Source organism: Lactuca virosa, chromosome 1 (assembly GCF_052849685.1).
Source record: "Lactuca virosa cultivar CGN04683 chromosome 1, Lactuca_virosa_CGN04683_v6, whole genome shotgun sequence".
In the NCBI taxonomy this organism is placed as follows: Eukaryota; Viridiplantae; Streptophyta; class Magnoliopsida; order Asterales; family Asteraceae; genus Lactuca; species Lactuca virosa.
Window position 1 is genome coordinate 102,495,709 of NC_136426.1, and position 23,080 is coordinate 102,518,788.

The 23,080-nt window shown below is 35.8% G+C and overlaps 2 protein-coding genes across 2 annotated transcripts; one reads left to right on the top strand and one right to left on the bottom strand.

Annotated features, from left to right (window-relative positions):
• Window positions 1-1,032: 1,032 nt before the first annotated feature.
• On the top strand, window positions 1,033-3,333 carry LOC145154036 (putative ADP-ribosylation factor GTPase-activating protein AGD6). The gene is made up of 4 exons (XM_079075513.1): window positions 1,033-1,982; window positions 2,079-2,156; window positions 2,229-2,730; window positions 3,165-3,333. The coding sequence occupies exons 1-3, from the start codon at window positions 1,182-1,184 to the stop codon at window positions 2,727-2,729; spliced, it is 1,380 nt and encodes a 459-aa protein (XP_078931639.1). The 5' UTR covers window positions 1,033-1,181; the 3' UTR covers window position 2,730; window positions 3,165-3,333.
• A 99-nt stretch (window positions 3,334-3,432) lies between these two features.
• Window positions 3,433-8,197, bottom strand: LOC145154020 (cation/H(+) antiporter 20-like). Its single transcript, XM_079075511.1, has 4 exons — window positions 7,951-8,197; window positions 4,870-5,880; window positions 3,979-4,776; window positions 3,433-3,913 (listed from the first exon to the last, which is right to left on the bottom strand). The coding sequence occupies exons 1-4, from the start codon at window positions 8,179-8,181 to the stop codon at window positions 3,575-3,577; spliced, it is 2,379 nt and encodes a 792-aa protein (XP_078931637.1). The 5' UTR covers window positions 8,182-8,197; the 3' UTR covers window positions 3,433-3,574.
• Window positions 8,198-23,080: the final 14,883 nt, after the last annotated feature.

Genomic DNA, 23,080 nt, shown 5'->3' on the forward strand with positions numbered 1-23,080 from the left:
AACTGTAAAAACAACATTTAAACCGCATAAATTGTCCACATCAAACTGCACCGCATAACGCAGTTTTTAGTTTCCATGGTGCGGTTTACGGTTTTGAAAAAAAATCTGAAATTACATTTACGGTGCAGTTTGCGGTTTTGGCTTTAAACGACGTCAAACCGCACCGTGAATACCCTTACTAAATGGTATGACGATTGCTAGGAAATATGTATGCGAACGTTATGAAGTTATTTTTTCATAATATTTCACCAAATAGCCTACTTTGGATTTAAAAAAATATAACCTTCCGACATCCAAATTAGGAGGGTAATATGTTTATAGATGACTCTTGTTAAAAAACGCAATGAAAAAACCCATCTCAAACGGGTTTTGGATATACATGTTACACTCTAAATTTGAATGTTAGAAAGTCATACTTTTTAAATTCAAATAGTCTATTTGGTGAAAAATATTAAAAGAAAAAAAAATCTATTTTTCATAAGTTTCACATAAAAACCTTGTTTGAGCTTATTATTTTTTTTCATTGCGTTCTTTGTAAGAAGGATCATCCGTGTTAATATTACACTCCTAATTTGAATGTCTGCAAATCATATTTTTTTAGCGCAAAAGTTTTTTATTCGGTGAAAAATTATAAAAAAAAAAGCTTTATAACTTTTGTATTCGAACTTTATAACAAATCATTATACCATTTGGGTTAGCAAAAATCTTAAAACAATTAAAAAAACATTTGTGCACACTACCTAGCTTTTATAGGTATTGACCTACAAAAATCTCAAAAATAATAATAATAATAGTTAAAAGTCACTTAGATTTTCACAGATGTACTTACAAAAATTGTGATTATTTTATGTAGTTTTTATTTTATTTTTTTGATTATTCTACTAAAAACCCTAAAAAGAAAAGACTATTATGATCGTATTTTAAAATTAAAGTCATAATAAATAAATTAAGAAAGTAATCATGTAAAAGAAGTTTTAGGAAATACCTGTGAAAGTAGTGATCATGATAGGGTTATTCTATTTTTAAGATTAAGATTGGGAGAAGTATGGACCGTGACATCCAACTGGAAAACCATTTATAGGAAAATAAACATTTCACACTCACAAATCGGACAGCGAAATATGCACTAGATCTCTCCCGCAGATCCCAATTCCTAACGCCAAATTCTTCGGATCTTCGATATGGCGTCATCACGGCGTCTCCGGGACCTCCAATCGCAGCCAGGAAACAAGACCTGCGTCGATTGCTCACAGAAGAACCCTCAGTGGGCCTCTGTATCCTACGGTATCTTCATGTGCTTAGAGTGCTCCGGCAAGCACCGGGGTCTCGGTGTTCATATCTCCTTTGTCCGATCTGTCACCATGGACTCATGGTCTGAGATCCAACTCCGAAAAATGGAGTCCGGCGGCAACGAGAAACTCAATAGCTTCTTCTCGAAGTATGGGATTCCGAAAGAGACAGATATTGTGTCGAAGTATAATACCAACGCTGCTTCGGTTTACAGGGACAGGATCCAAGCCCTAGCTGAAGGTAAATCCTGGCAGGACCCACCGATTGTGAAGGAAAGCTCGATTAAAAACGGTGGTAGTAAGAAGCCTCCGTTGTCGGCGGGGAGTGGCGGAAGGGGTGGAAATAGTGGAGGTTGGGACAGTGATTGGGGGGATAGTAGCTTTGACGAAAGAGGATTCGGATCTCCGGATTACATGCGAAAGAATCAGAGTGTTGGAGATTTTAGAACTGGTGGTAGTGGCGGTGGGATGCCGGCTAGGTCAAAATCTACCGATGATATGTATACGCGGTCGCAATTGGAGGCATCTGCGGCGGGAAAAGAGGGATTTTTCGCGAAGAAGATGGCAGAGAACGAGTCGCGACCTGAGGGATTGCCTCCGTCTAAAGGCGGCAAGTATGTCGGATTTGGATCATCTCCTAATCCGATCCCACGGCCCAACGCACAAGGGGATGTTCTTTCTTCCGTTACTCAGGTACACCTTACTATTCTTCATCACTGAATTGAAAATTCTTATCTTGTGTCAGATTCTTATGTATACAATCACAATTATACTTAATATGTGATTCAGGGACTTGGTAAATTATCCATTGTTGCTGCATCTGCTGCTAGTGTTGTTCAAGCTGGCACAAAGGAGCTCACAACCAAGGTCTGTTGATATACATCTTTTTGTATATATGAAACAGTTCAATACAGTTTATTTACACTTTTTTCTCAACAGGTCAGAGATGGTGGCTATGATTACAAAGTGAATGAAACAGTGAATGTTGTGACAGCAAAAACAACAGAAATTGGACAAAAGACATGGGGGATCATGAAAGGTGTCATGGCATTTGCTTCACAGAAGGTTGAAGAGCTCACCACAGAAAATCCCAGCTGGCAAAGAAATGAAACACAGGGAAATGGGTTTTATCAGGAGTTTGGACAGGAACACAAAGGGTTGAATTCTAATGGAACTTCCAATTCCATTCCATCGTCTGCCGGAATCGGCGGTTCCGTTGGCTCATCTGGCAGAAATTCCAACTCTTGGGATGATTGGGATACAGATGGCAATAGGAAGCTTGGGTCCACCACACCGACTGCAACTAATGGTGATGACTGGGCTGGCTGGGATGACCATGACCCTAAAGATGATGGGTATGACAGTTTCTACAAGACCCCATCTTCTGAGGGTAAAACCGGAAAATCAGATGGAAATTGGTCTGGGGCAGGTTTTCTTTAAGGTTAGTGTATCTTTCAACCTTAAATTCGTTTTGAAAAAATTTTCTTTATATTTAAGAGATTATTGTGCTGGTTTTGTGGTTAAAAAAATGTATATATTGTGTACAATTGTCAACAAAGATGGGCTAATTGCCCAACTAAAAGAGAACCAAAGTTATTTGTTTTTGTGTTGAAATTTAAACTTCATTTGTGACTTTGTATGTGTACTTTTGATGTTTACATTAACGATACACCATTTGTTAGTATAAGATTCCATTAGAGCTCTAATATTTAACCAAAATTATTGATGTTCTATAAATGTTACTTTTGATATGCATGATTCTTGAATCTTGACAACATTAAATCGTGTTTCGTTAGTATTAGATAAAATATTAGACAATGAACCGATAAACATGGAATGCACCTTTGACCAATTTATGGGGCGTTTTGTTTGCAGAATGTCTTGGAAGGAATGGAATCTATCAAAGGAATTGTATTCCGTCATGCTTTTGGTTGGCAGGAAATGAAATGAAATTCAATAGCTAAAAATGAATCATTTTTTTTCTTAAATTTTCACATATAACTAAATTTTATTTTTATTTATTTCAATATATATAGTCTGTGTATTTTGGTCTTTTAATAATAAAAAAAAAAGAAGAATGTAATTAAATTCCTTCCACCTACCCCAAGGAATGGTGAAATCCATCAAGCTTGGAATTCCAAGGAATCTGATTGAACTGAATTCATTCTCATTTGGCAAGCAAACACACCATGTAATGGAATCTTGAATTCCAATTCTGTAGGAGGAATCCCCAAACCAAACACACATTATCTTGTACGACAGGATGAATATATTACAAATTATTATTAGACCAAATGTTGGTCAAACATGGTTCTCTCTTGGTCTTCTTTAGCTTGATCATGTTTCTGGACCACTAGAACAGAAGATGCAATTTCCTGACCACCGGAAAATGCTAGCAAGTTCCCTATAACTCCCAATTCCAGTGACCTTTCAGCTTCCTGTTCAAGGATTCCGGCAACCATCGTCGCCGGAAACCTCCCTCTGCCTACAATCACAAGCCCAAACTCTTCATTCTTCCCTATTGCAAGTAGCTCCTCCATCATGTTGTGAGTTGACTTCTCAACATATTTGGCTTCCCCATCCCACCGCCTTCTGAACTCTTCTAACAACCTCTCATCCAGTTCCTGTTAGAGGAATATTTAACATTAATTCGTTGAGTAAGTTAAAAGGGTAAATCTGTCTTTTTTACCTTCTCGATATCTACATCATCGGGATGTCTATTATCCTTGCCTTTCATTAGGAACCTAATTATGGACACCTTAGTATCAGGTTGTGCAGCCAGCCTGCCGCCCAACTCAACCGCTTCTCGATCATCCGGACCGCCCACAAACACAACACAAATCCTTTTCCGGTCACAGTCAACCCCAAAGCCACCACGATCCACCATCAACGCCACCGTGCACGGCGCATGCATAAGAACACTCCTGTTAACAACTTCCCAACAGTGTCCCGTCTCTCCTTCCTGACATGGTCTATGTATGGGTAAAATGACGATCGTAGCCTTCTTCCTCTCCGCCACATGGCATATATCCTCATGCATCGTTGCCAACGCTGAGATGGCAGTTGACTTTCGCACCTTGACTTTATTTGACTTTGACCCAACTTCAGATCCTTTATTACCCGTGAAGCATGGGACACCGTTTTTACGGACCCGATGCACCATGGCTATTGACGAGGACATTTCGGTCAGTTCAATTAGATGTAGGATATAGAGCTTTAGAGTTGAGTAGGTGTTGGGGGATTGGATTAAATTGATTAGATTGGTCATTGAGGGTGAGATTTGTGGGCCATGGACACAGGCGATGACCCGAAGGTCGAATTGTAGGGTTTGTGAATGGTGAGATGATGATTCGCTAAGTGACCGGTGGTGGACTGTGGCGGTGATGTTACGGGCCGGTTTGTATGCTGCCATCACTAGTGGTGTTGTCATGAATGTTGTAACAAGTGCCATCATTACTAGGATTGCAAACATTTCGTCATTGAGTACCTGTTCGAAAAGATATTAGAAACCGGTTTTAGTTTTGGATTATTTTGTGCATCTCCAATTTAGGTTTCAAGAGTAACATTGTAAAAACCGAACCTTCTTCTCCTTGCCAATGTTGAGAACAATAAGTTCAACCAAACCTTTTGTATTCATCAATAACCCCAAAGCGAATGACTCCCTCATCGGAATCATGCATGCCATTCCCATCAAAAACGTCCCAAGAATCTTTCCAGTGCAAGCGGTGGTAATCACCACCGCTAGCAACCCCCACGCCTTCACACCTTCTATCTTATTCACATCGGTTTTCAGTCCACTTGAAGCAAAGTACAATGGTAACAAAAGCCCACAAACAAAATCTTCAATCCTCCTAATCAACCTCCCGGAAAATTCCCCGTTCTTGGGAATCATTAATCCAAAAACAAACGCACCAAATATCGAATGAATCCCGATAAAATCCGTCATAAATCCCGATAACATAACCCCTGCTAGGGTCAAACATATGTACCCTTCTTCAACTTTACCATGGTTAGAACACCGGCTAGCCACCCGGTTCATAGTTGGACGGATTACAACAACCATGAAGATAACAAATCCGGCACCGGATATCAACACCCAGAGTGACGACAACGGGTTCTGGTGGCTCCCGCTAGCGAGTGCCACTGCGAGAGCCAATAGAACCCAGGCGGCAATATCGTTAAATGCCGCCGCCGCCATGGCAGTCTCGCCTACCGGAGTTGTCAACAATTTGAGCTCGGCTAGTATCCGAGCAAGCACCGGGAAAGCAGTGATGGAGAGGGAAACTCCCATAAACAAAAAGCATTGGGTGTATCCGACTCTATCAGCTCCGGAAATGGCTTTCCGAAGTAGGAATGTGATTCCGATTCCGAACAAGAAGGGTAATAAGATTCCGGCTGTGGCGATTACTAACGCTTTCTTTCCACTCCGGCGAATGGAAGTGAGATCGAGTTCGAGGCCTACAAGAAAGAGGAAGAACAAAAGACCGATACTTGCTACTGTGTCGAGGATCGGAGTGCTCCATGAGGGGAAAACCCATAGCATAAATTCATGGTTCTTGCCTAAAGCCGATGGCCCTAGAAGAATTCCACCCTGAAAAGTTTCAAAATGATGCATAATTATCCATTATATTTGTTTTTTAATATTATTAAGATAATCGATCTAAATATATGTATGTAAGGCATGTATGAATTATGATAGAACGGATACTTGAAGTGGATACGTATTTGCGTATTGCTAATACAATCGGTTGCAAGTATGCAAAGATTGTATCACAAATACATTGTACAAAATAACTATGATCATACCTAGAGGCTAGATGCACAAAAAATGGGCCCCATGTCTTTAACCGGTTATAACCAGACCTGGGTCAAGAAAATGGTCATTCATAACCGGACCGGTTAGGTGGTCATGGGTCACGGGCCTTTTTAACTTTTTCTGTTTCTTTTACATAACAGAATGACCAAGAAAATTGGCCTTATTAACTAATAAAGTTATTTTAAAACTTATTAATCAATAAAATTGTCACCGGCCTTAAGAGGGACCGGGGTGGCAATGGTTGGGTTGGGTCGAGTCATAAACGGGTTAAGAGGGACTAGGGGTGGCAATGGGTGGGTTGGGTCGAGTCATAAAAGGGTTGAACTGTTTAATCCAACAAATAAAATTACATACAATTTAAAAGATACAATAGCAGTTCAAGTTTGAAAAATACAACAAGAAGCTTACAGGCCCATAACACAAACATAAATTAAGTGTTTACAACCATAAAATATAATAAATGTTTTATTTTTAAATTTTACACAACTCCACTATCACTTTTACCAATGAGACTTCCAGTAATGGTTACATAAAAAATAATCAAAATATAATGATCAACTAAATAATAATAATATAAAAAAATGTTTAAAAAATTTAAATGGATTGGCGGGTTGTAAACGGGTTATAAATTTCAACACTAATCCAACCTATTTAATTAAACGGGTTAGACGGGTTGACTCATTTAATTAAATGGGTTCAAAATCTCAACCCAAGTTGCTATTTATTGGATTAGGTTCGGATTCGATTGTCGGGTTCGGGTTGGGATTTCCACCCTAAGAGGAACTTTTTAAAGTGGTATAACCCGTTAGACCACCAGACCGGTTTTCGGACTTGTATAGGTTTTTCTTTACCGGTTATATGACGTCTAAATCAATTAAACGATTACTATGAAACTTAGTTTATTAGTGTGATTTATACCAATGCGGCCATCTTTCAATCAGTCATCACAAAATAACTATATCCAAACCATGAATTCGTGATATTTTGAAAGACAGTATTAAAGAAACTTCGCTCATTTTAGCAGTAAATTAGCAAAAATAATCAAATTCGTAAATATTTTGAAAAACACAAAAAATAAAATAAAAAGTATAAGATTTCATACTTTAGTTGAAATGACTAAGGTGCATGTATATTAAAGTTTAGATTGTGAGTTCAAAATTAAAACCTTTTTTTTTTAATATGGAAGCTTAAAAGAAATAAACAACATTTAGTTGCTTTTGTTATGGTTCGATTTCAACCACATCTTTTTGTTTTTGCTATTAAACATATTTATCTTCCTCAAGTTTTTAGATTCCCAGTTTTTAAGTTTAATTGTGATTTTATTTAAATACGCGTTATTGTCTACAAAATGAGAAATTAAATATTCTTCTACTTTTTGTTCCTACAAATCCTCCTACCCAATTAAATGGAAACATGTGTAATATTTAATGCTCATTTAATGAAAATTAATGATATTTTAGTATATTAATGTAACACATGTCATCATTTAAATTGGTATAAATATTTGTAGGAACAAAAAGTAGGAGGATATTTAATTTCTCTACAAAATATATATACCTTGCGAAATATTAACATATTTCAGCATTTGCTAATCTACGTCTAAATAGCGACATTTTTTTGGTAATAAAGTGCCTTTTGTGTTTATTAAAGCAACCTAATTGCAGGCCCATAGTAACCTTCTTGTGAATTCACAGGTTTTTTTAATGATTTGGATTGTCATTTTGTGAAAAAGAATATCTATATATAAACATTATTACTAGTTAAACAAACATTTCCACAAATTCAAAAATCTCAATAGGACATTTTGTAGTGGTGATCTAGTTTTTTTTGTGGAGAAAAACTTACAAGTATCTCTGCAATTACTTTAGGTTGTCGGAGAGGTTTGAGGAAGAAGGCGAGCAATCTACTGATAAAGATAATTAATGTAGTTTGGATTATCAACAACGGAAATGCATAGTGAAAAGGATTATCTCCTTGCCACACTCCATCCGATGATGTCTTAACCGAGGTTATGTTCAACGCCATTTTTGTATGCATGTGATTTTTTAGTTTACGAGGAAGAGTGCAAATGCGCATATATAAGGAAAGTGATGTGCTAATTGTGGTTTGAAGGTGGTTTGCCTTTTGGGTATTCTCGTTTTCTTTAGACAAAACTGCACAAATGGTCCCTGTGGTTTGTCAAAAATTACCGCTTTGGTCCAAAAACGTTTGGACTAGCACCAAAGGTCCAAACTTTTCATTTTTTTGCGAATTTGATCCAATTTACGATCAACTTTTTCATAATAACGATTTTGCCCTTACTTTTTTCTTTTTCATTTTTTTTATTATTTAAAGATTTTTTCAGTTTAAAAAAAAAAAAGAAAATTTTCTTTTTCTATTTAATTTATATAATTTTTATAACAGAAAAAATAGAAAAAATATCTCTCTCTCTGGATTTTATAAAATCAAAATCAATTTTACCATGAATTGATATTGAATCTCCATTTAGAACAAATAGGGAAAAACCATACAAAGAAAAAACCCAGAAGAAACTCTTAGTCCCCACCTCCATCGTCTCCATCGTGGTCCTCCTGCTCCGCCACCCCTTTTCTCGTTGAAACCCACCTCCAACGCCGATGTCATTTTAGCAGCGACGTCAATCTTCACCGCCATATCCCTCGTTCTTCAACTTATCTCCTCACTGGTGCTTGTTAGCAAGAAGTGTGCTCCAATCTGAATGTATTGACTGGATTGTGTTTGTAATTAACAGGGAAGCAGAGTAAGAAATGTGATAGATCTGATCGACTTCAAGTAGCAAGGGCTCAACAACATCGTGTCAAATTATCTCAAATCTAGGGTTCTAGAGCACCCAGCTATCGACGGAGGCGGAGATGGGTGGTGGTGTTGGTTGGAATATGAAGAGAGGAAGAAGATGATGATGTTCGTGAGGAAGAAGACGGGTGCACTCTAGGTGCTCGACCTTATGTCTAGCTTAGTCTTCGGTCCAATTCCTCCGTTAATTGGCTCTCTAAATCAACTCAATCTTCTACAGCAGCACATAGTCGGAGTATACAGTTAGCAGTAGATAGTTGGTGAACCTAGTACCCAACATGTTGTTAAAGATGTATTTAATATCAGTTGTCACGAAAATGTGTAAAAAATCAAAAAGTGTTGTTTGTGCTTGTGTAGGTGAACTGTAAATTTAAATGTCCGTTCGTGAGTTATCGAGTTAAGGTCGGTGCCGAATCACAACATTTTCAAGAACTCCAAAACATTTCGGCGGATCGGAAGGTGGCTATAAGTATGTGAAGATCCGTTCAAGTTGTAGGGTCGGTGTCGAATCACAGCAGCACATAGCCGGAGAATCATGTGCCGGGGCACAGTGACAGTCCGATTTCCAGACCGCAGGGTTGAACGGAGCCATGGTGTCCGGCCGTCGGTTTGTGACTGATTTAGGAATCGGTGGTTCAGTTGGTATTTGGGAGTCGAAGAAAAAAGGAGTGACGAGAAGGAAGATCGAAGAGAGAGAGAGAGAGAGAGGGGAGAGAGAGATTTAATTTTATTTTTATTTTTTTTTAAATCTGAAAATCAGAAAAAACAATTAAGAAAAAAAGAAAAAATCATATTAATAGGGGCAAATCCGTCATTTTGAAAAAAAAATCATAATAGATTTAACCAAACAAGCAACAAAATAAAAACTTTGGATCTCTGGTGTTAGTCCAAACTTTTTTGAACCAAAGTGGTAATTTTTGACAAACCACAAGGACCATTTGTGCAGTTTTGTCTTTTCTTTATTAAGAATACTCATGTGTATAGACATACATATATACAATTGCACAAGAATTAACCACCTAATCTCATATTCTCATATGTTTATGGTTGAACATAGATATATTAATAACTAGATATAAATATTCATGTCTAAACATTATTACGTACCTATATTTCAAAAATGAACATATATGGTTTTTTAATTAGGTCCTATAATGGTGTTGTATTGAATATGGCCCACATGCATATACATAGACTTTGATTGATATGAGATGAGATATTATAAACTGCTTGATTTAATTACACACGTCTTTGTTAGACTAAAATATACCATTTAAGAAATTTGTAATACCATCCAATGTGGATCAACTAAACAACGTCGATTAGTACTAACAGTTGTGAAAATGGTCTATACTTGCACATATTGTTTTTTTTTTTTTACTTTTCATGTCCTTGTATAAACTTTTAATTTAACATTATCCTTCTTTTATTAAAATAAAATCTGATTCTCCATTTAAAGAAATTCAGATTAGTCAAAAGTTTGTGGGAATAACCGAATAAACAACCAATCTTTTAGACAAAGTAACAATGGCAATAGAATTTTGTTTAAAATTTACATGATTCTATTCTTATTTTTGTAGATCATTTAGGAATACAATGAAATAAGGGAATAATTTGATGTTAATTCCCACTTAGGAAAAACATTAGAAAGTGTAGCTTGAGAAGGATTAGACATGAGATATTATTCACAATATAATATTATGCTTTTTCCGAAAAAAGAAATTTAGGTTCCATTTTATGTATATTGATACAAAATTTTAAATAATTATCATATAAGTGTCGATTGGCAAAATGGTGTAACATCTGAATAAATATGATGTAAATAGTTAAATCTTTCTAAGGTAAAAACTTGTCGGGTTAATTTGTCAGCACTTTTGTCCAGGGTCGGTCATAAAGATTTAAATATCCTCAAATGTTATGGACGAGGCAAAAAAATGACCCTTATCGTTATTATAAGTTTTTTATTTTTAAATAAATATATATACATATATAATATAATTAAAACAATTGGGCCCCAAAACAAATTTGTGTCGTGTTGCCCACTTTGCCCCTCCCGCAACACCCCGTGCTTATGTCTACTCTGTATTTTATAAATAATAAATGTCTTTTTAAAAGGAATTTTATAATCGTTTATGTATTAGATATGATTATATTTGGTATATCGGCAAATCACCATATGATGTGCTAAAATAAACCTTAATGATAGGACATATATTAGTGGATGGGAATGGTCCCGATATACACTTACATACCCATATTCTAAGGATTTATTTAAGATTTGCTTTTAGAAATGACAATTTCCAATTTTAATGATATATTATGTATATTTGTTTATTATTTACACAAACATTTTTCGAAAACTCTTTCTACCTCTAATTTCTATAGTATCTATTTCGTTTTTGTTCTAGTTCTTTTAACTTTTTGTAAGATTTTAATAATAAATGAAACATTTTATCGAAATTTCGGACTTATTAATCATCTATCTCGGGGGGGGGGGGGGGGGGGGGGGGGGGGGGGTGAATCGCTCTTAATCTAAACCCTTTTATAAAATTTAAAAACATGACTCACCCCACTCCTAATAACCCTCACAGTTTTAAATAACCGAATTCATACTCATATCCACCGAATCAATGAATACATGACCCATTACATTTTACTTAGACATCGAATTGCATACTTTGATGTATATATATATATATATATATATATATATATATATATATATATATATATATATATATATATATATATATATATATATATATATATATATATATATATATATATATATATATAGGAGTATGATCAATTGAGAACACCAAAAATGTTGAGAACGCGAGAACAGATCTAAGCCATTTAAATCTTAAAATCAAAGGTTCATATTAATGTGTCATTTATGTAAATTACAAGAAATGTGGAACCAAATTGTAATTATTATATTTACATTTAAGGGTCTCAAGGGTAGTAATGGAATTTCCATTTTGATGGTTCCATAAAATCTGCTTAACTAATTCGGTCATGGCGTCATTCTTTCTCCATCTCTTTAATTAAATTAGGTTTTTAACCAATTGAAGATGGAAATACGCCTCCTTCCCTACCGACTGAAACCGACACAGCAACCTCAAGTCTCCGGTGGCCACAATGGCTCCGGTAATCGGCGACGAAACCGACACAGCAACCTCAAGTCTCCGGCAATCTGCGATTTTTCGAGTTCTCTGGTGATTTTTCGATCTCGGGAGGCGTGTCTAGAGAAGAGGGTAATCCCTCTCGATCGAGTTTTCTTGTTACTTCCACTTTGTTCATACTTTCTGATACACCAATTATCTACCTTCCCATATGCTTTAATCATTCAATCTCATTCTATTTTTCTCAATTTTGATGATGGCGGACGGGTCATCGTCAGTTGTGTTCGTTATAATCACTTATGATTGTAAACATAGTTGCACATATGATTAAAAAACGCTAAGTTTATCTCTAAAAATCGTAGTGTTGGTTTTGTTTTCTGTAATTTTTGAAACAACGTGAGTATTAAATTTGGTGTAATTATCACAGCTCAAAACAATTAGGAACTCCATGGGAATTAGCTTGAATTTTGCGTTCATTCTCTAAAGTTCATTTAACAAACTACATTATAATCTCATAAAGTGTACTGAATTTTGATATTTAACTTCAAATAGGAGCTGTAAGCTAGCTAGGTCTGCTAATGGCTGATAACACAACAACCCTAAGTTACTGGTTGAACTGGAGGTTCTTCTTCTGTGTATTATGGGTCATCATTGCTATGATAGCAGCAACAGTTTAAATCATTAAATATCAAGTATTCAACAAAAGAACAAGTCACACAAAAAAAGATAAACATGATGTGGAACCAATTGGGATCTTGTATGAAGATGAAACTTGGAATACCTCTTTGAAATCACTCCATCATGTTTGGCTGCTTGTTTACATATTAATTGCATTTGGTGTCATGTTAGCAATTCTTCTTGCTAATCTGATAACCGTTAGACCCGATGTACTTTTCTTTTACACTCAGTAAGTTGTTATAAGTTACACTCATAGTTAATACTTAATACACAAGCCTTTTGTTATATTAACATCTTTCTTTTTGTGATGTTTCTGACAAACAGGTGGACATTTACTTTGGTGACTTTATATTTTGGGGTATGAAGTTCTTAATAATCAGAACTATAAGAGGGTAAGCCCTTTCGATCGAGTTTTCTTGTAACTACCACTTTGTTCAAACTTTCTGATACACCAATTATCTACCTTCCCTTATGCTTTAATCATTCAATCTCATTCTATTTTCTCAATTTTGATGATGGCGGACGGGTCATCGTCAGTTGTGTTCGTTATAATCACTTATGATTATAAACATGGTTGTACATATGATTAAAAGACTCGGATAATAATCATTTATGATTATAACAATGTATGATTTTCTACTAATCATTCATTTTAATATTTTGTTGGTCTTTTTATTGCCTTTACATGTTATTGTCATTTTTGTAGATATTAATCAAAGAAAAAAATGCTAGAATTTTTTAGATGCCGTGTCTGCTCCTGCTCGTTACATAAGCTCGCGAGCCATTTGATTCAAAGAGAAGGAAGGGGTTGTGACCAATTCAAGAAAATAGTTGATATAGGGATGAATTTTGGATTTTTTTTCCTTTGAAGTGGTTTAATCATTGTTGACTACAATTATGTATAAATGTATGAAACTAGTCTTGGCATATTCTTTTATGAATATAAATATATAAATGTATAAACTCAATCTTTGAAAATTTTATTTTATGAATATAATGTGTTGATTTTTTTTATTTGTTAGCATATTCATTTATGATTAGTAGTTTATTATTATTCATTTATAAATGTTATCTCTAAATTACGATTTATTATTTAGGATTACAAAAATATATTTTTATAATTACACATGTTTTATTCATATATGATTGAAAATATTTTAATGAATAATAAATTAGAAAAAAAAGGATTTTTTATTTGACAAAAAAATAATATAAATTATCTTTATCATCCACTAATAAAAGAAATAAAAAAATCGGTTCATATTTTATTTTAGGTAGATAATCATTATCGCTAAATTTTAGGAAATTAAGATTTGAATTTAATTTGTTTTAATTTAAAATAAATACACAATGAATAATATACCCTTATAATATGATTGGTGTAGAAGTGTTTTCGCGTTCTCAACCTTTTAGGTGTTCTCATTTGATCATTTTCCTATATATATATATATATATATATATATATATATATATATATATATATATCATTAAATGGGGCAGGTTATAAGTGATAGGTTTTATAGATTATAATTCAAAACATGAGGCGAAATAACTTAACCCTTAAGTTCACATGCAACCTATTTGGATCTAAGTTTTCTCTATTGATAACTATAATCTATGAATATCAAGAACCCTAAGGAGGCCCTACTATTATCTAAAATAACAAGGGATTAGGGTTTACATACCTCTTGATTATTATAGTAAATAATCAATATAATTCATTTCTTTAATTGCCTTAGAAAGCAAGCAACAAAATCTTGATGTCTCTAATGGTTTGTACCCAAACCCTAGCAATTAGAACACTTGAGGAGAGAGGATATGGAGTTGGAATTTCGACTATTCCTTTGGTAGAAGTGATGGACGAAAATGAGGAGCCAAGTGGCACTATTTATAGTTGATACAAGGAGCCTTGGAAACCCTAATTTGAATATTATATTGATATTTCATATTAGGTAATTCTCCAACTCCTAATTATCCTTAAGGAATATTCAAGAAACCCTAATTTATCCACTCAAAACCGTCAAGGGTTTAAGAATGTTATGGAATACCTTCTTGTTCAACTATTGAACAATTACAGCTTAAGTCCTTGCATTTTTAATTAATTAAATTAATCCCAAAATTAATTTCAATTAACTTCTAATTAATTATTAATTAAATAATACTATTTCTAATTAATATATTAATCTCATAATTTAATCATCCAAAACCACGAGACTTTAACCTAGTACGCGCAGCGTACCCATTGGTATGCTCATCGTACTCTGTCTGAATCCAAGTCTTCATATTAAGAGCTTATCCCTTAAAGACCTCTTGACCAAACTCATATCTAGTCCCATAACATTATTCTAAGTCATAAAGTTTCCACCTTTATGACTTTCCATGGCTAGACGAGGTCCAAAAGCTAAAACCCTAACTTAATAATCCATTAAGAAATCACAACTCTTTCATGGAAGGGATAGAAAGGCCAATATCACATTTTTATGGTTCCTAACACCTAAAAATGTCTGAAAGGACAGCTCTTTTGGTTAGAGTAATCCATACTCATGAACACCAAGCTTATGGGACCAAAATGAACACAAACTCAAGGATAACAAGATCTAAGCAAATAACTCATTAAGTTTCAGACTTTATACCTCCAAATGATGCTTGAGGGTGAAACACTTATGGATCCAAAATGATGTGAGCTTCCAAGATGATTTCTTTTCCTTCTCCTTCCTTCAAGAACACCAAAAATGCACTCTTAAGCTTAAAAGGGCTCACGCAAAGGATTAGGGTTTGTTAGGGACGAATTGGGAGATGGAGGCTGATGATGGTAAAGGTCTTGAGAAGTTAATGATGCTTAAATAGAGCTCAAACCCTAAAAATTAGGGTTTGGGCATCAACCATGTACACCCTGTGTACATAAGCGTATGCCCAGCGTACTAGAAATATCATGTGTCCCTCATACAAGAGATCCATGGGACCAAAATGCAAGGAAAATATACTTTTGGGGTCAAAATTGAAAATGTACATGAATAATGAATGTTACAATTCTCCCCCAACTTGAATCAGACTTCATCCTCGAAGTCTGGTGCCACGAATAACTCAGAGTAGTGCTCTCGCATGTCCGCCTCGGGTTTCCAAGTCCATTCGGAAACCTTCCGATGTTGTCACTGAACCTTAACCAATGATACCACCCTATTGTGCAAGACCTTCGTCTTCCAATCCATAACCGACACTGGTCTCTCAACATAATTCAGGAAATCATTAACATGAATGATATCCAAATGAACAACTGCTGAATCATCAGCCACACACTTCCGAAGCTCGGTGGGACTGTAGACATGCATCAAAGATATTCGTTTCTGTGGTTTTGTGAGCTTAACTCTGATAATGTATTGTTTTCAATCAATCAAATGTTATTCAACGATTTTTGAAACAAAACTTAATTTGTTAATTTATTTTTAAAATGAAAATTCTCTTTGTAATTTTGGGACGTTACATAATCCCAAGGAATACCATGTTCTATCAAATAAGGAATGACCAGATAAGATCATATTGGAGGTAGGACATGTTGGTGATTTTAGTGTCACCATGTCATTTTATGTAACTGGAATTAGCATGTGAGCTAAGGAGCTTCTTAATTTGTTTTCTAATATGTGTACGGGTTGGTGCAAAGTGCACGCATGTTTAAGATCAAATTAGTAGCCGGTTCGATGACTAGTCGGGGGTCCGGGGGCAGCGCCCCTGGGTCCGGGGTTTCCAAAGGGGCAGCGCCCCTTTGGCGGGGTCTAAGGGCAGCACCCCTAGCGAGGTCCAAGTGGCAGAGCCTGTGACATCCCCATTTTCACGGCCAGAAAAGACCGATTTTGTTTATGCTTTATAAAAATCAGAGTACTTCTTTTAATAAAAATCTTGCAGAATTTGTTCCCAGAAAAACATGATAAATACGTTATCAAAGAATTTCCGAAGAAATGTATTTTTATTCATTTTAAAACATTTGGGATGTCATCGTTAATACAGAAACATAAGCATAAACAGAACTTACAATCATTTACACTAGTGATCTACATCTCTTTTAAATCTCTCAGTGTAATGTAACTTCATATCGACACCTGTGATACAAATAAACTGAGTGGGTCAGGTTGGGAAACCTGGTGAGTACATAGGGTTTTCAACCCACAATAATATAATTATTATGTTTAAACATCAAACAATCAACCCAATTACCCATCCCCATTATCTTCTTTACTCTTAAGGATCTACCCTAAGAATCAATTATTCCTCGTTCATTCATTCCTAAGGATCATCCTAAGGAATCGGCACGAAGTCCATCGTTGTCAATGACACAGCTGTCAAGCACAGCTGCTAGTTCTATCACTTAGGCGCAGCTGCCAGAATTGTGACATTCTATGTGAGGCGCAGCTACCAGTATTGTCTTTCGAGCACAGCTGCTAGGGTTATCTCGTTTATTGACAGTATCGTTTTCGAGAGTCCACTCGTAATACATGTCAATGGGTTTTTAGAGTACACCGGTGAACACATCGTTCACAACACCTACAGGTTGCGTGCCTGCCAGTGTTCCACTGGACTGTCTAGAATAGTCCGTGGTTGTCATCCATACTCTGCTAGATGACGGGGCCATCATTTGGGAAAGGCTTCTCACATCGTCCACCTCTCACACTTACCTCGTGGTCTATAACACCTCTCAACTCATCATCCAACTCATATTCCATCTATTACATCTACCCATGTTTTACCCAACATATTCTCGTAGATATATATATACAGTTTAAATCATTTAAAACATGTATAAAATTGTTCATCCAACATAGATAATAAGTATACAGATAATATGCACACATAGCACGTAATTTATTTAAAATACTTCATATCTATGTGTAAGATGAAAGTAACTATGCACTCACTTGAAAAGGTGGTGAATCCGAACTCAGACAGCGCTTCGCTTCTTAAAAATAATTTCCTTCGACGAAACCTAGTATTATTACCACTAGAGTTTAGTCTATTATTCGCCGAGACTAATTAATAGTCTAGCTATTATTACTATTATATAAGCTTTAAACAATACTTATATAACCCATAATAATAGCCCAAGTACTTATTATAAGTTCCTAATAACGCTACTATAATTAAATAAACGATATATTAAAAATAGCGTAGGCGTAGCTCACTTACAGCAGGTTTTATAGAAAACCGGGCTTTGCTTGGAGCAGCGTTCCCGAGCCGAAAAGCTCTTCTTCTCGGAGCCGTCGAGCACTCCGGGGCTTCCGCCTCGTGCTAGAGAGGTTCCCTAGGCTTTTCGGGGGGTTTCGGAGCTAGAGAGAGTAAAGAGAAGAAAGAATGGGAAATGTGTGAAGAAAATGAGGGTGGGAGAGGTTCTATTTATAGGGTGAAAAATGGCTGAACTTGGTGCCACATGTCACCATCTAGTGGCAAGACTTGGGGAGAAAGCAATGGCCAAGATTGTGCCACATCACCCATTTTCGCACAGCACACTTCCGACTTCTAAAATCCGTAACTTTCACATACGACCTCCGTTTTTGACGTTCTTTATATCCACGCGTAGGTAAAAATAAGATCTACAACTTTCATTTTGACTCCGTCGGCTAATTCTTGACCGATCTTAAATTTAACAGTACGAGGAGATTATACTGTTAAATGTCCGCGTAAAATTCATAACTTCTACATACGGACTCTGTTTTCGTCTGTCTTTTTACCGTTGAGTTCCTATTAATGAGATCTTCAATTCTCATTTAGGTCGCGTAGGCCAAAAACCACTCGATCTAAAATTCGAGTTTCGGGTCGTGCACTGCTATGTCAAATCTTAGAAAATTCGTAACTTCCTCATACGAAGTCAGATTTGGGCGTTCTTTTTTTGTATGTTCTCAGTTTAACGTATACTACAACTTTTGTTTAGATTTCTAAGGCTAAAAAGTCCTTTATCAAAAATTCACTATTTACGTCTCCCGGTGCCGTGCCGGTTTTGCCGTAAAACTTCGACGGGCCATAACTTCTTCGTTATAACTCGGATTTCGGCGTTCTTCATATGTACGGAACCCTTGAGACATATTCTACAACTTGGTTAAGATTATTTATTCTAAATAATCTTTTGTCGAAAAGTCGTTTTCGACCCTATTATCTCTAAATTGACTAGCCCGGATCTGGGGGCGTTACAGAGCCCCTGGCTGGGGTATTCCGATTCTTGAGGGTGATTATGGTAAAACTAACGAAACTCGTTAGTTTTGGTAACCCTAAATCCTCATTAAAATCTGGATTACCCTGACTTGATTCAAAAGGAATCCATATCGGCTCAACCCTAATGAAACCCTAATATCGTTTATTATATAAACGGCTCTTCTTTTCAGAAGAGATATACGTTCTTAAGCTCTCGTTTTTCATCATACTCTCAGAATCCTCTAGCATATTGGCTTGCGATTTCTATGCCTATAATCGTAAGTGTCCACTTGGATTATCCTAGGCTTAATTTCTTGTAACCCAGGCATAGGGTAGAAATATCAGTTCGAAAGTGATATCACGATCCAAGTTGGTATCCAGATCTCCACCACAAACCCTATAATTTCCCAAAAGCACATGTTCGGTATATAAATATATTGTCTGGAAAATCCACTTTAAACACCTCATTATGATCTTTACTAGACATCACTCCCGTAAGTAGATCAATTAGTATTATAAATGGAATTACTAATAAATCTTATGCATAGGTTCATAACAACAACAATGAACATAAATATAAGTTACACTTAAAAGCATAGTAAGTGCAACTCAACTTACAGGTTTTCTAGCAAAAAACTCAGAAACTTCGTGGGCAGAACTTTGATGATGGATACTTCTTTTTGTCGGGATTTCCAATGCTGGAGTGCATCGCTGAAAATCCTGGAAACTCAGAAAAGACGGATCCCGAGGGTGCGGGAAAAGTTGAGAGAGAATGGTGTGAAAAAGATGTAGAAAAAATTGGCCATTTATACTAGTTTTTGAAAAGCGCGTCATGCCCTACCACGTGTCGCGTTTTAAGAGGTGTCAAATCATCGCCGGTTAGGTTGGGGAGTTGGGTCTCTAGGTGCCACATGGTACGTTCTTGTGGTGCCACGTCACCCTTCACAAGTAATTTCTCGCATTCTTCGAAAAATCATAATTTTCGCATATGAGCTCCATTTTCGACGTTCTTTATATCTATGGTTTCGTAATTTGGTGTGCTACAACTTTCCTTTAGATTCAACAACTAATTCGCATTCTTTTTTCACTTTATAGTTTATAAAGATTATATTGTGAATGACCTTGCGAAATTCATAATTTCTTCATACGAGACGTCAGATTTTGGCGATCTTTATACTCACGAGTTCGTATTCACGACTACTACAACTTTCATTTAGATCATTTATTCTAAATAAGCTTATTTGAGGATTTTGATTATCCAATAGAAATGAATAATCATAACTATAATCCCTTAACCAAAGGGTTTCTAGCCCAGTGGTATCAGGTGTTGTCCCTCCTCCTTGAGGTCGAGGGTTCAAGTCTCGTCTGGGACATAAGATTAAGGAATAGTGTAGAAGTAGGTTATATTTTCCGTTCCAAAAAAAAAACTATAATCTCTTAAACGTCTAGCTCAAATTTACGGGTGTCACAACAATGATCCATATTCAATCCATTTAATAAAATGGTTTATGGGTATGGATCGTAAACGGGTAAACGAATCGAAAATTAAAATCCAAATTCATAAAATTCTTACGGTCACCCTATTGACAAGTTTGTAATCAGATTTCGGACATTTTTTTGAAATCCATAATATTTTTTTCCCTTTTACATATTGCTTGGTCCAAAATTTGAATTCGAGATATATATTTTTTCAGAAAAATGTATTTTTGATGTGAGTAAAGTTAGTATGAAACAAATTTGATCTAGTTCGAAATGGCTTATTTCGAAAAGGACAATAGTTTTGTAAAGGACTCAAAAGTTGGCTATAAGGAGATAACTGCACATTTTTACGGGTTTTTTAACGGATTCATATTATTAAGGTTAGCAAGTAACTAACAAGAAAAAAAGCAATTACATAGAAATATTCATGATGGGGTTTTGTAACCGGTCATTCCAAGTAAAAATATAGTTTTTATTCTTATTCTTAATCCACTCAAAGGAATGAAGCACTATTCTATCAACAAAGATATTCTTAGGAAACTTTTGCAAGCCAAAAACGAGAATATTTTGATACGTCCACAACACCAATATACCAGTCATGCTTTATGCTTATAGTGTATAAAGCATTCATCCTCTGTCTCGCCATCACCATAGTATCCATAAAACGAACAAATCATGGACCGTATCAATAAACGAAAACGGGCAATTAAACCACTTGAACACAAATAACCAAACCTGATTAGCAACTTCACAATTCATGAACAAATGATTGACATCTTCCACTTCTTTCTCACAAATCGGGTGCATCGTTGAAGGGGTATCGATTCCTTTAGCCTCCAAGTTTAACTTTGTAGGAATTCTATTAAGCATAACCCCCCCCCCCCCCCGGCGCGCGCGTAATAAAACATTTTTTTTATCGGGACACTTTTGTTCCAACGAGTTATAAAACTCCCATTTCCCAACATAACCTCGGCAACATATTGTCTCGTACAAACAACATATAAACCTCGGTGGGACTCAACTCCAAAATCCAACCATCCAAGTTCGAACTAGAAGCAAAGGCAGCCACTATTTCCTCCAAAGTTGTGACTGAGTTGAATCAATTCTGCCCCCCCCCAGTCTTCTCTAGTTCCACTCCCAAGTACCATTTTGTCAACGATAACTTATGAAACAATCTTTTTATAATTTCATCTCATATAATATTTGTACCTATCCCCCCAATCCACGATTCAAGCCAAAAACGAATATAGTTCCCATGTCCAACTCTCATTCTCAATGTGTTGGTTGGGATAATCTATTTTTCATTAAGACAATGCATAGATACCACAATCGCATTCCACGCTCTTCACATTCTTGGTTTCTTCCCCTCAAACCTCACACACCCACAAGACCCATGAATCTTTTTTATGACTTTTAACCATAAACAATTTATCTCCGTATGAAATCTCCACCTCCATTTTTGTAAAAGAACGCTATTAAACACCAAAAGGATACCCCACTCCTAATCCACCCTTCTCTTTCGATCTCAAAATTAGATCCCATTTGACCCAACTAATTTTCTTTTCATTTTCATCCGCTCCCAAAAAAATCTAGCTCTAATCGCTTCTATATGTTTGCAAATAGTTTCAAGCACTTTAAATAATGACATGAAGTATATCCCCAAGCTGCCAAGAATTGACTTGATTAAGGTTAACCGTCCACCAATTGATATCATATTGGTTTTCCATTTTGACATTCTACTTTTAAACTTGTCTATCACAACTTTTCAGCTAGCTAGTCTCGACATATTTAAAACAACTAGAAGGTCAAGATGCTTGAACAGTAACAAGGTTGTACTACAACCCGTTATGATCGCCATATTTTGAACATCAGCTAGTAAAACTTCAATACCCAACAAGTTTGAGTTTTGCAAGTTAATGTCCAAACCTGAAACAAGATAAAAGCATTTTAACAAGATTACCAAGTTAGCGATATTGGCTTCGTTTCATTCCCTCGTGAAGAGAGCATCATCTACATAGAATAAATGAGACACACTCAATCCTTCTATCGCAACCTTGGCTTCACGAAATAACCCATGAACTAGAGCATCGTCCATGGTAGCATGCAAACTTTCCCCATACGGAGAAAGAGGGTTACCCTGTCTAAGGCTACTTTGTAATTGAAACTCTTTGGTAGCGATTTCATTAACCATAAGTGAAGAAATGATGATGTAAGGCATTACTGATCCAATCAATCCATCTACTCCCGAACCCCATAAGTCTCATAATCATGAATAAGTACTCACAGATGGTTGAGTCGTACAACTTTTCAGAATCGACTTTAAACACCATTAACTTTGTCTTTTTTTCTTGTACCATTCTATGATTTTACTAACCATGAGAGGGCTGTCTAAAATTGGTCTACCTTTAACAAAGGCAGACTACTCCATACTCACGGGATCATCAACAACTCGAGCTAATCGTCTAATCGATTACCTAGGATTTTTGTAATAATTTTGTACTGCACTCCTATCAAGCTAATTGGTTTATAATCTTACAAAAAAAAAAATAGGATTACCTTTCTTTGGCATCAACGTAGTAAATGAAGAGTTACATCCTGCATGATTTTGTTTATTCTTGTAAAAATCAGTTACAAAAGCACAAACATCAGCTTTTATCCCAATATTTTTTTATGAAACGAAATGTAAATTGTCCGGCCGATCACTACCA

Excerpts from the sequence above, each read along its gene's own strand:
- LOC145154036 (XM_079075513.1), top strand. The coding sequence starts at position 1,182 with ATGGCGTCATCACGGCGTCTCCGGGACCTCCAATCGCAGCCAGGAAAC. Across the intron at positions 1,983-2,078 it reads TTCTTTCTTCCGTTACTCAG|GGACTTGGTAAATTATCCAT; the intron begins GTACACCTTACT and ends TATGTGATTCAG. Across the intron at positions 2,157-2,228 it reads CAAAGGAGCTCACAACCAAG|GTCAGAGATGGTGGCTATGA; the intron begins GTCTGTTGATAT and ends TTTTCTCAACAG.
- LOC145154020 (XM_079075511.1), bottom strand. The coding sequence starts at position 8,181 with ATGCGCATTTGCACTCTTCCTCGTAAACTAAAAAATCACATGCATACA. Across the intron at positions 5,881-7,950 it reads AAGTAATTGCAGAGATACTT|GGTGGAATTCTTCTAGGGCC; the intron begins GTAAGTTTTTCT and ends GAAACTTTTCAG. Across the intron at positions 3,914-3,978 it reads ATGATGTAGATATCGAGAAG|GAACTGGATGAGAGGTTGTT; the intron begins GTAAAAAAGACA and ends TTCCTCTAACAG.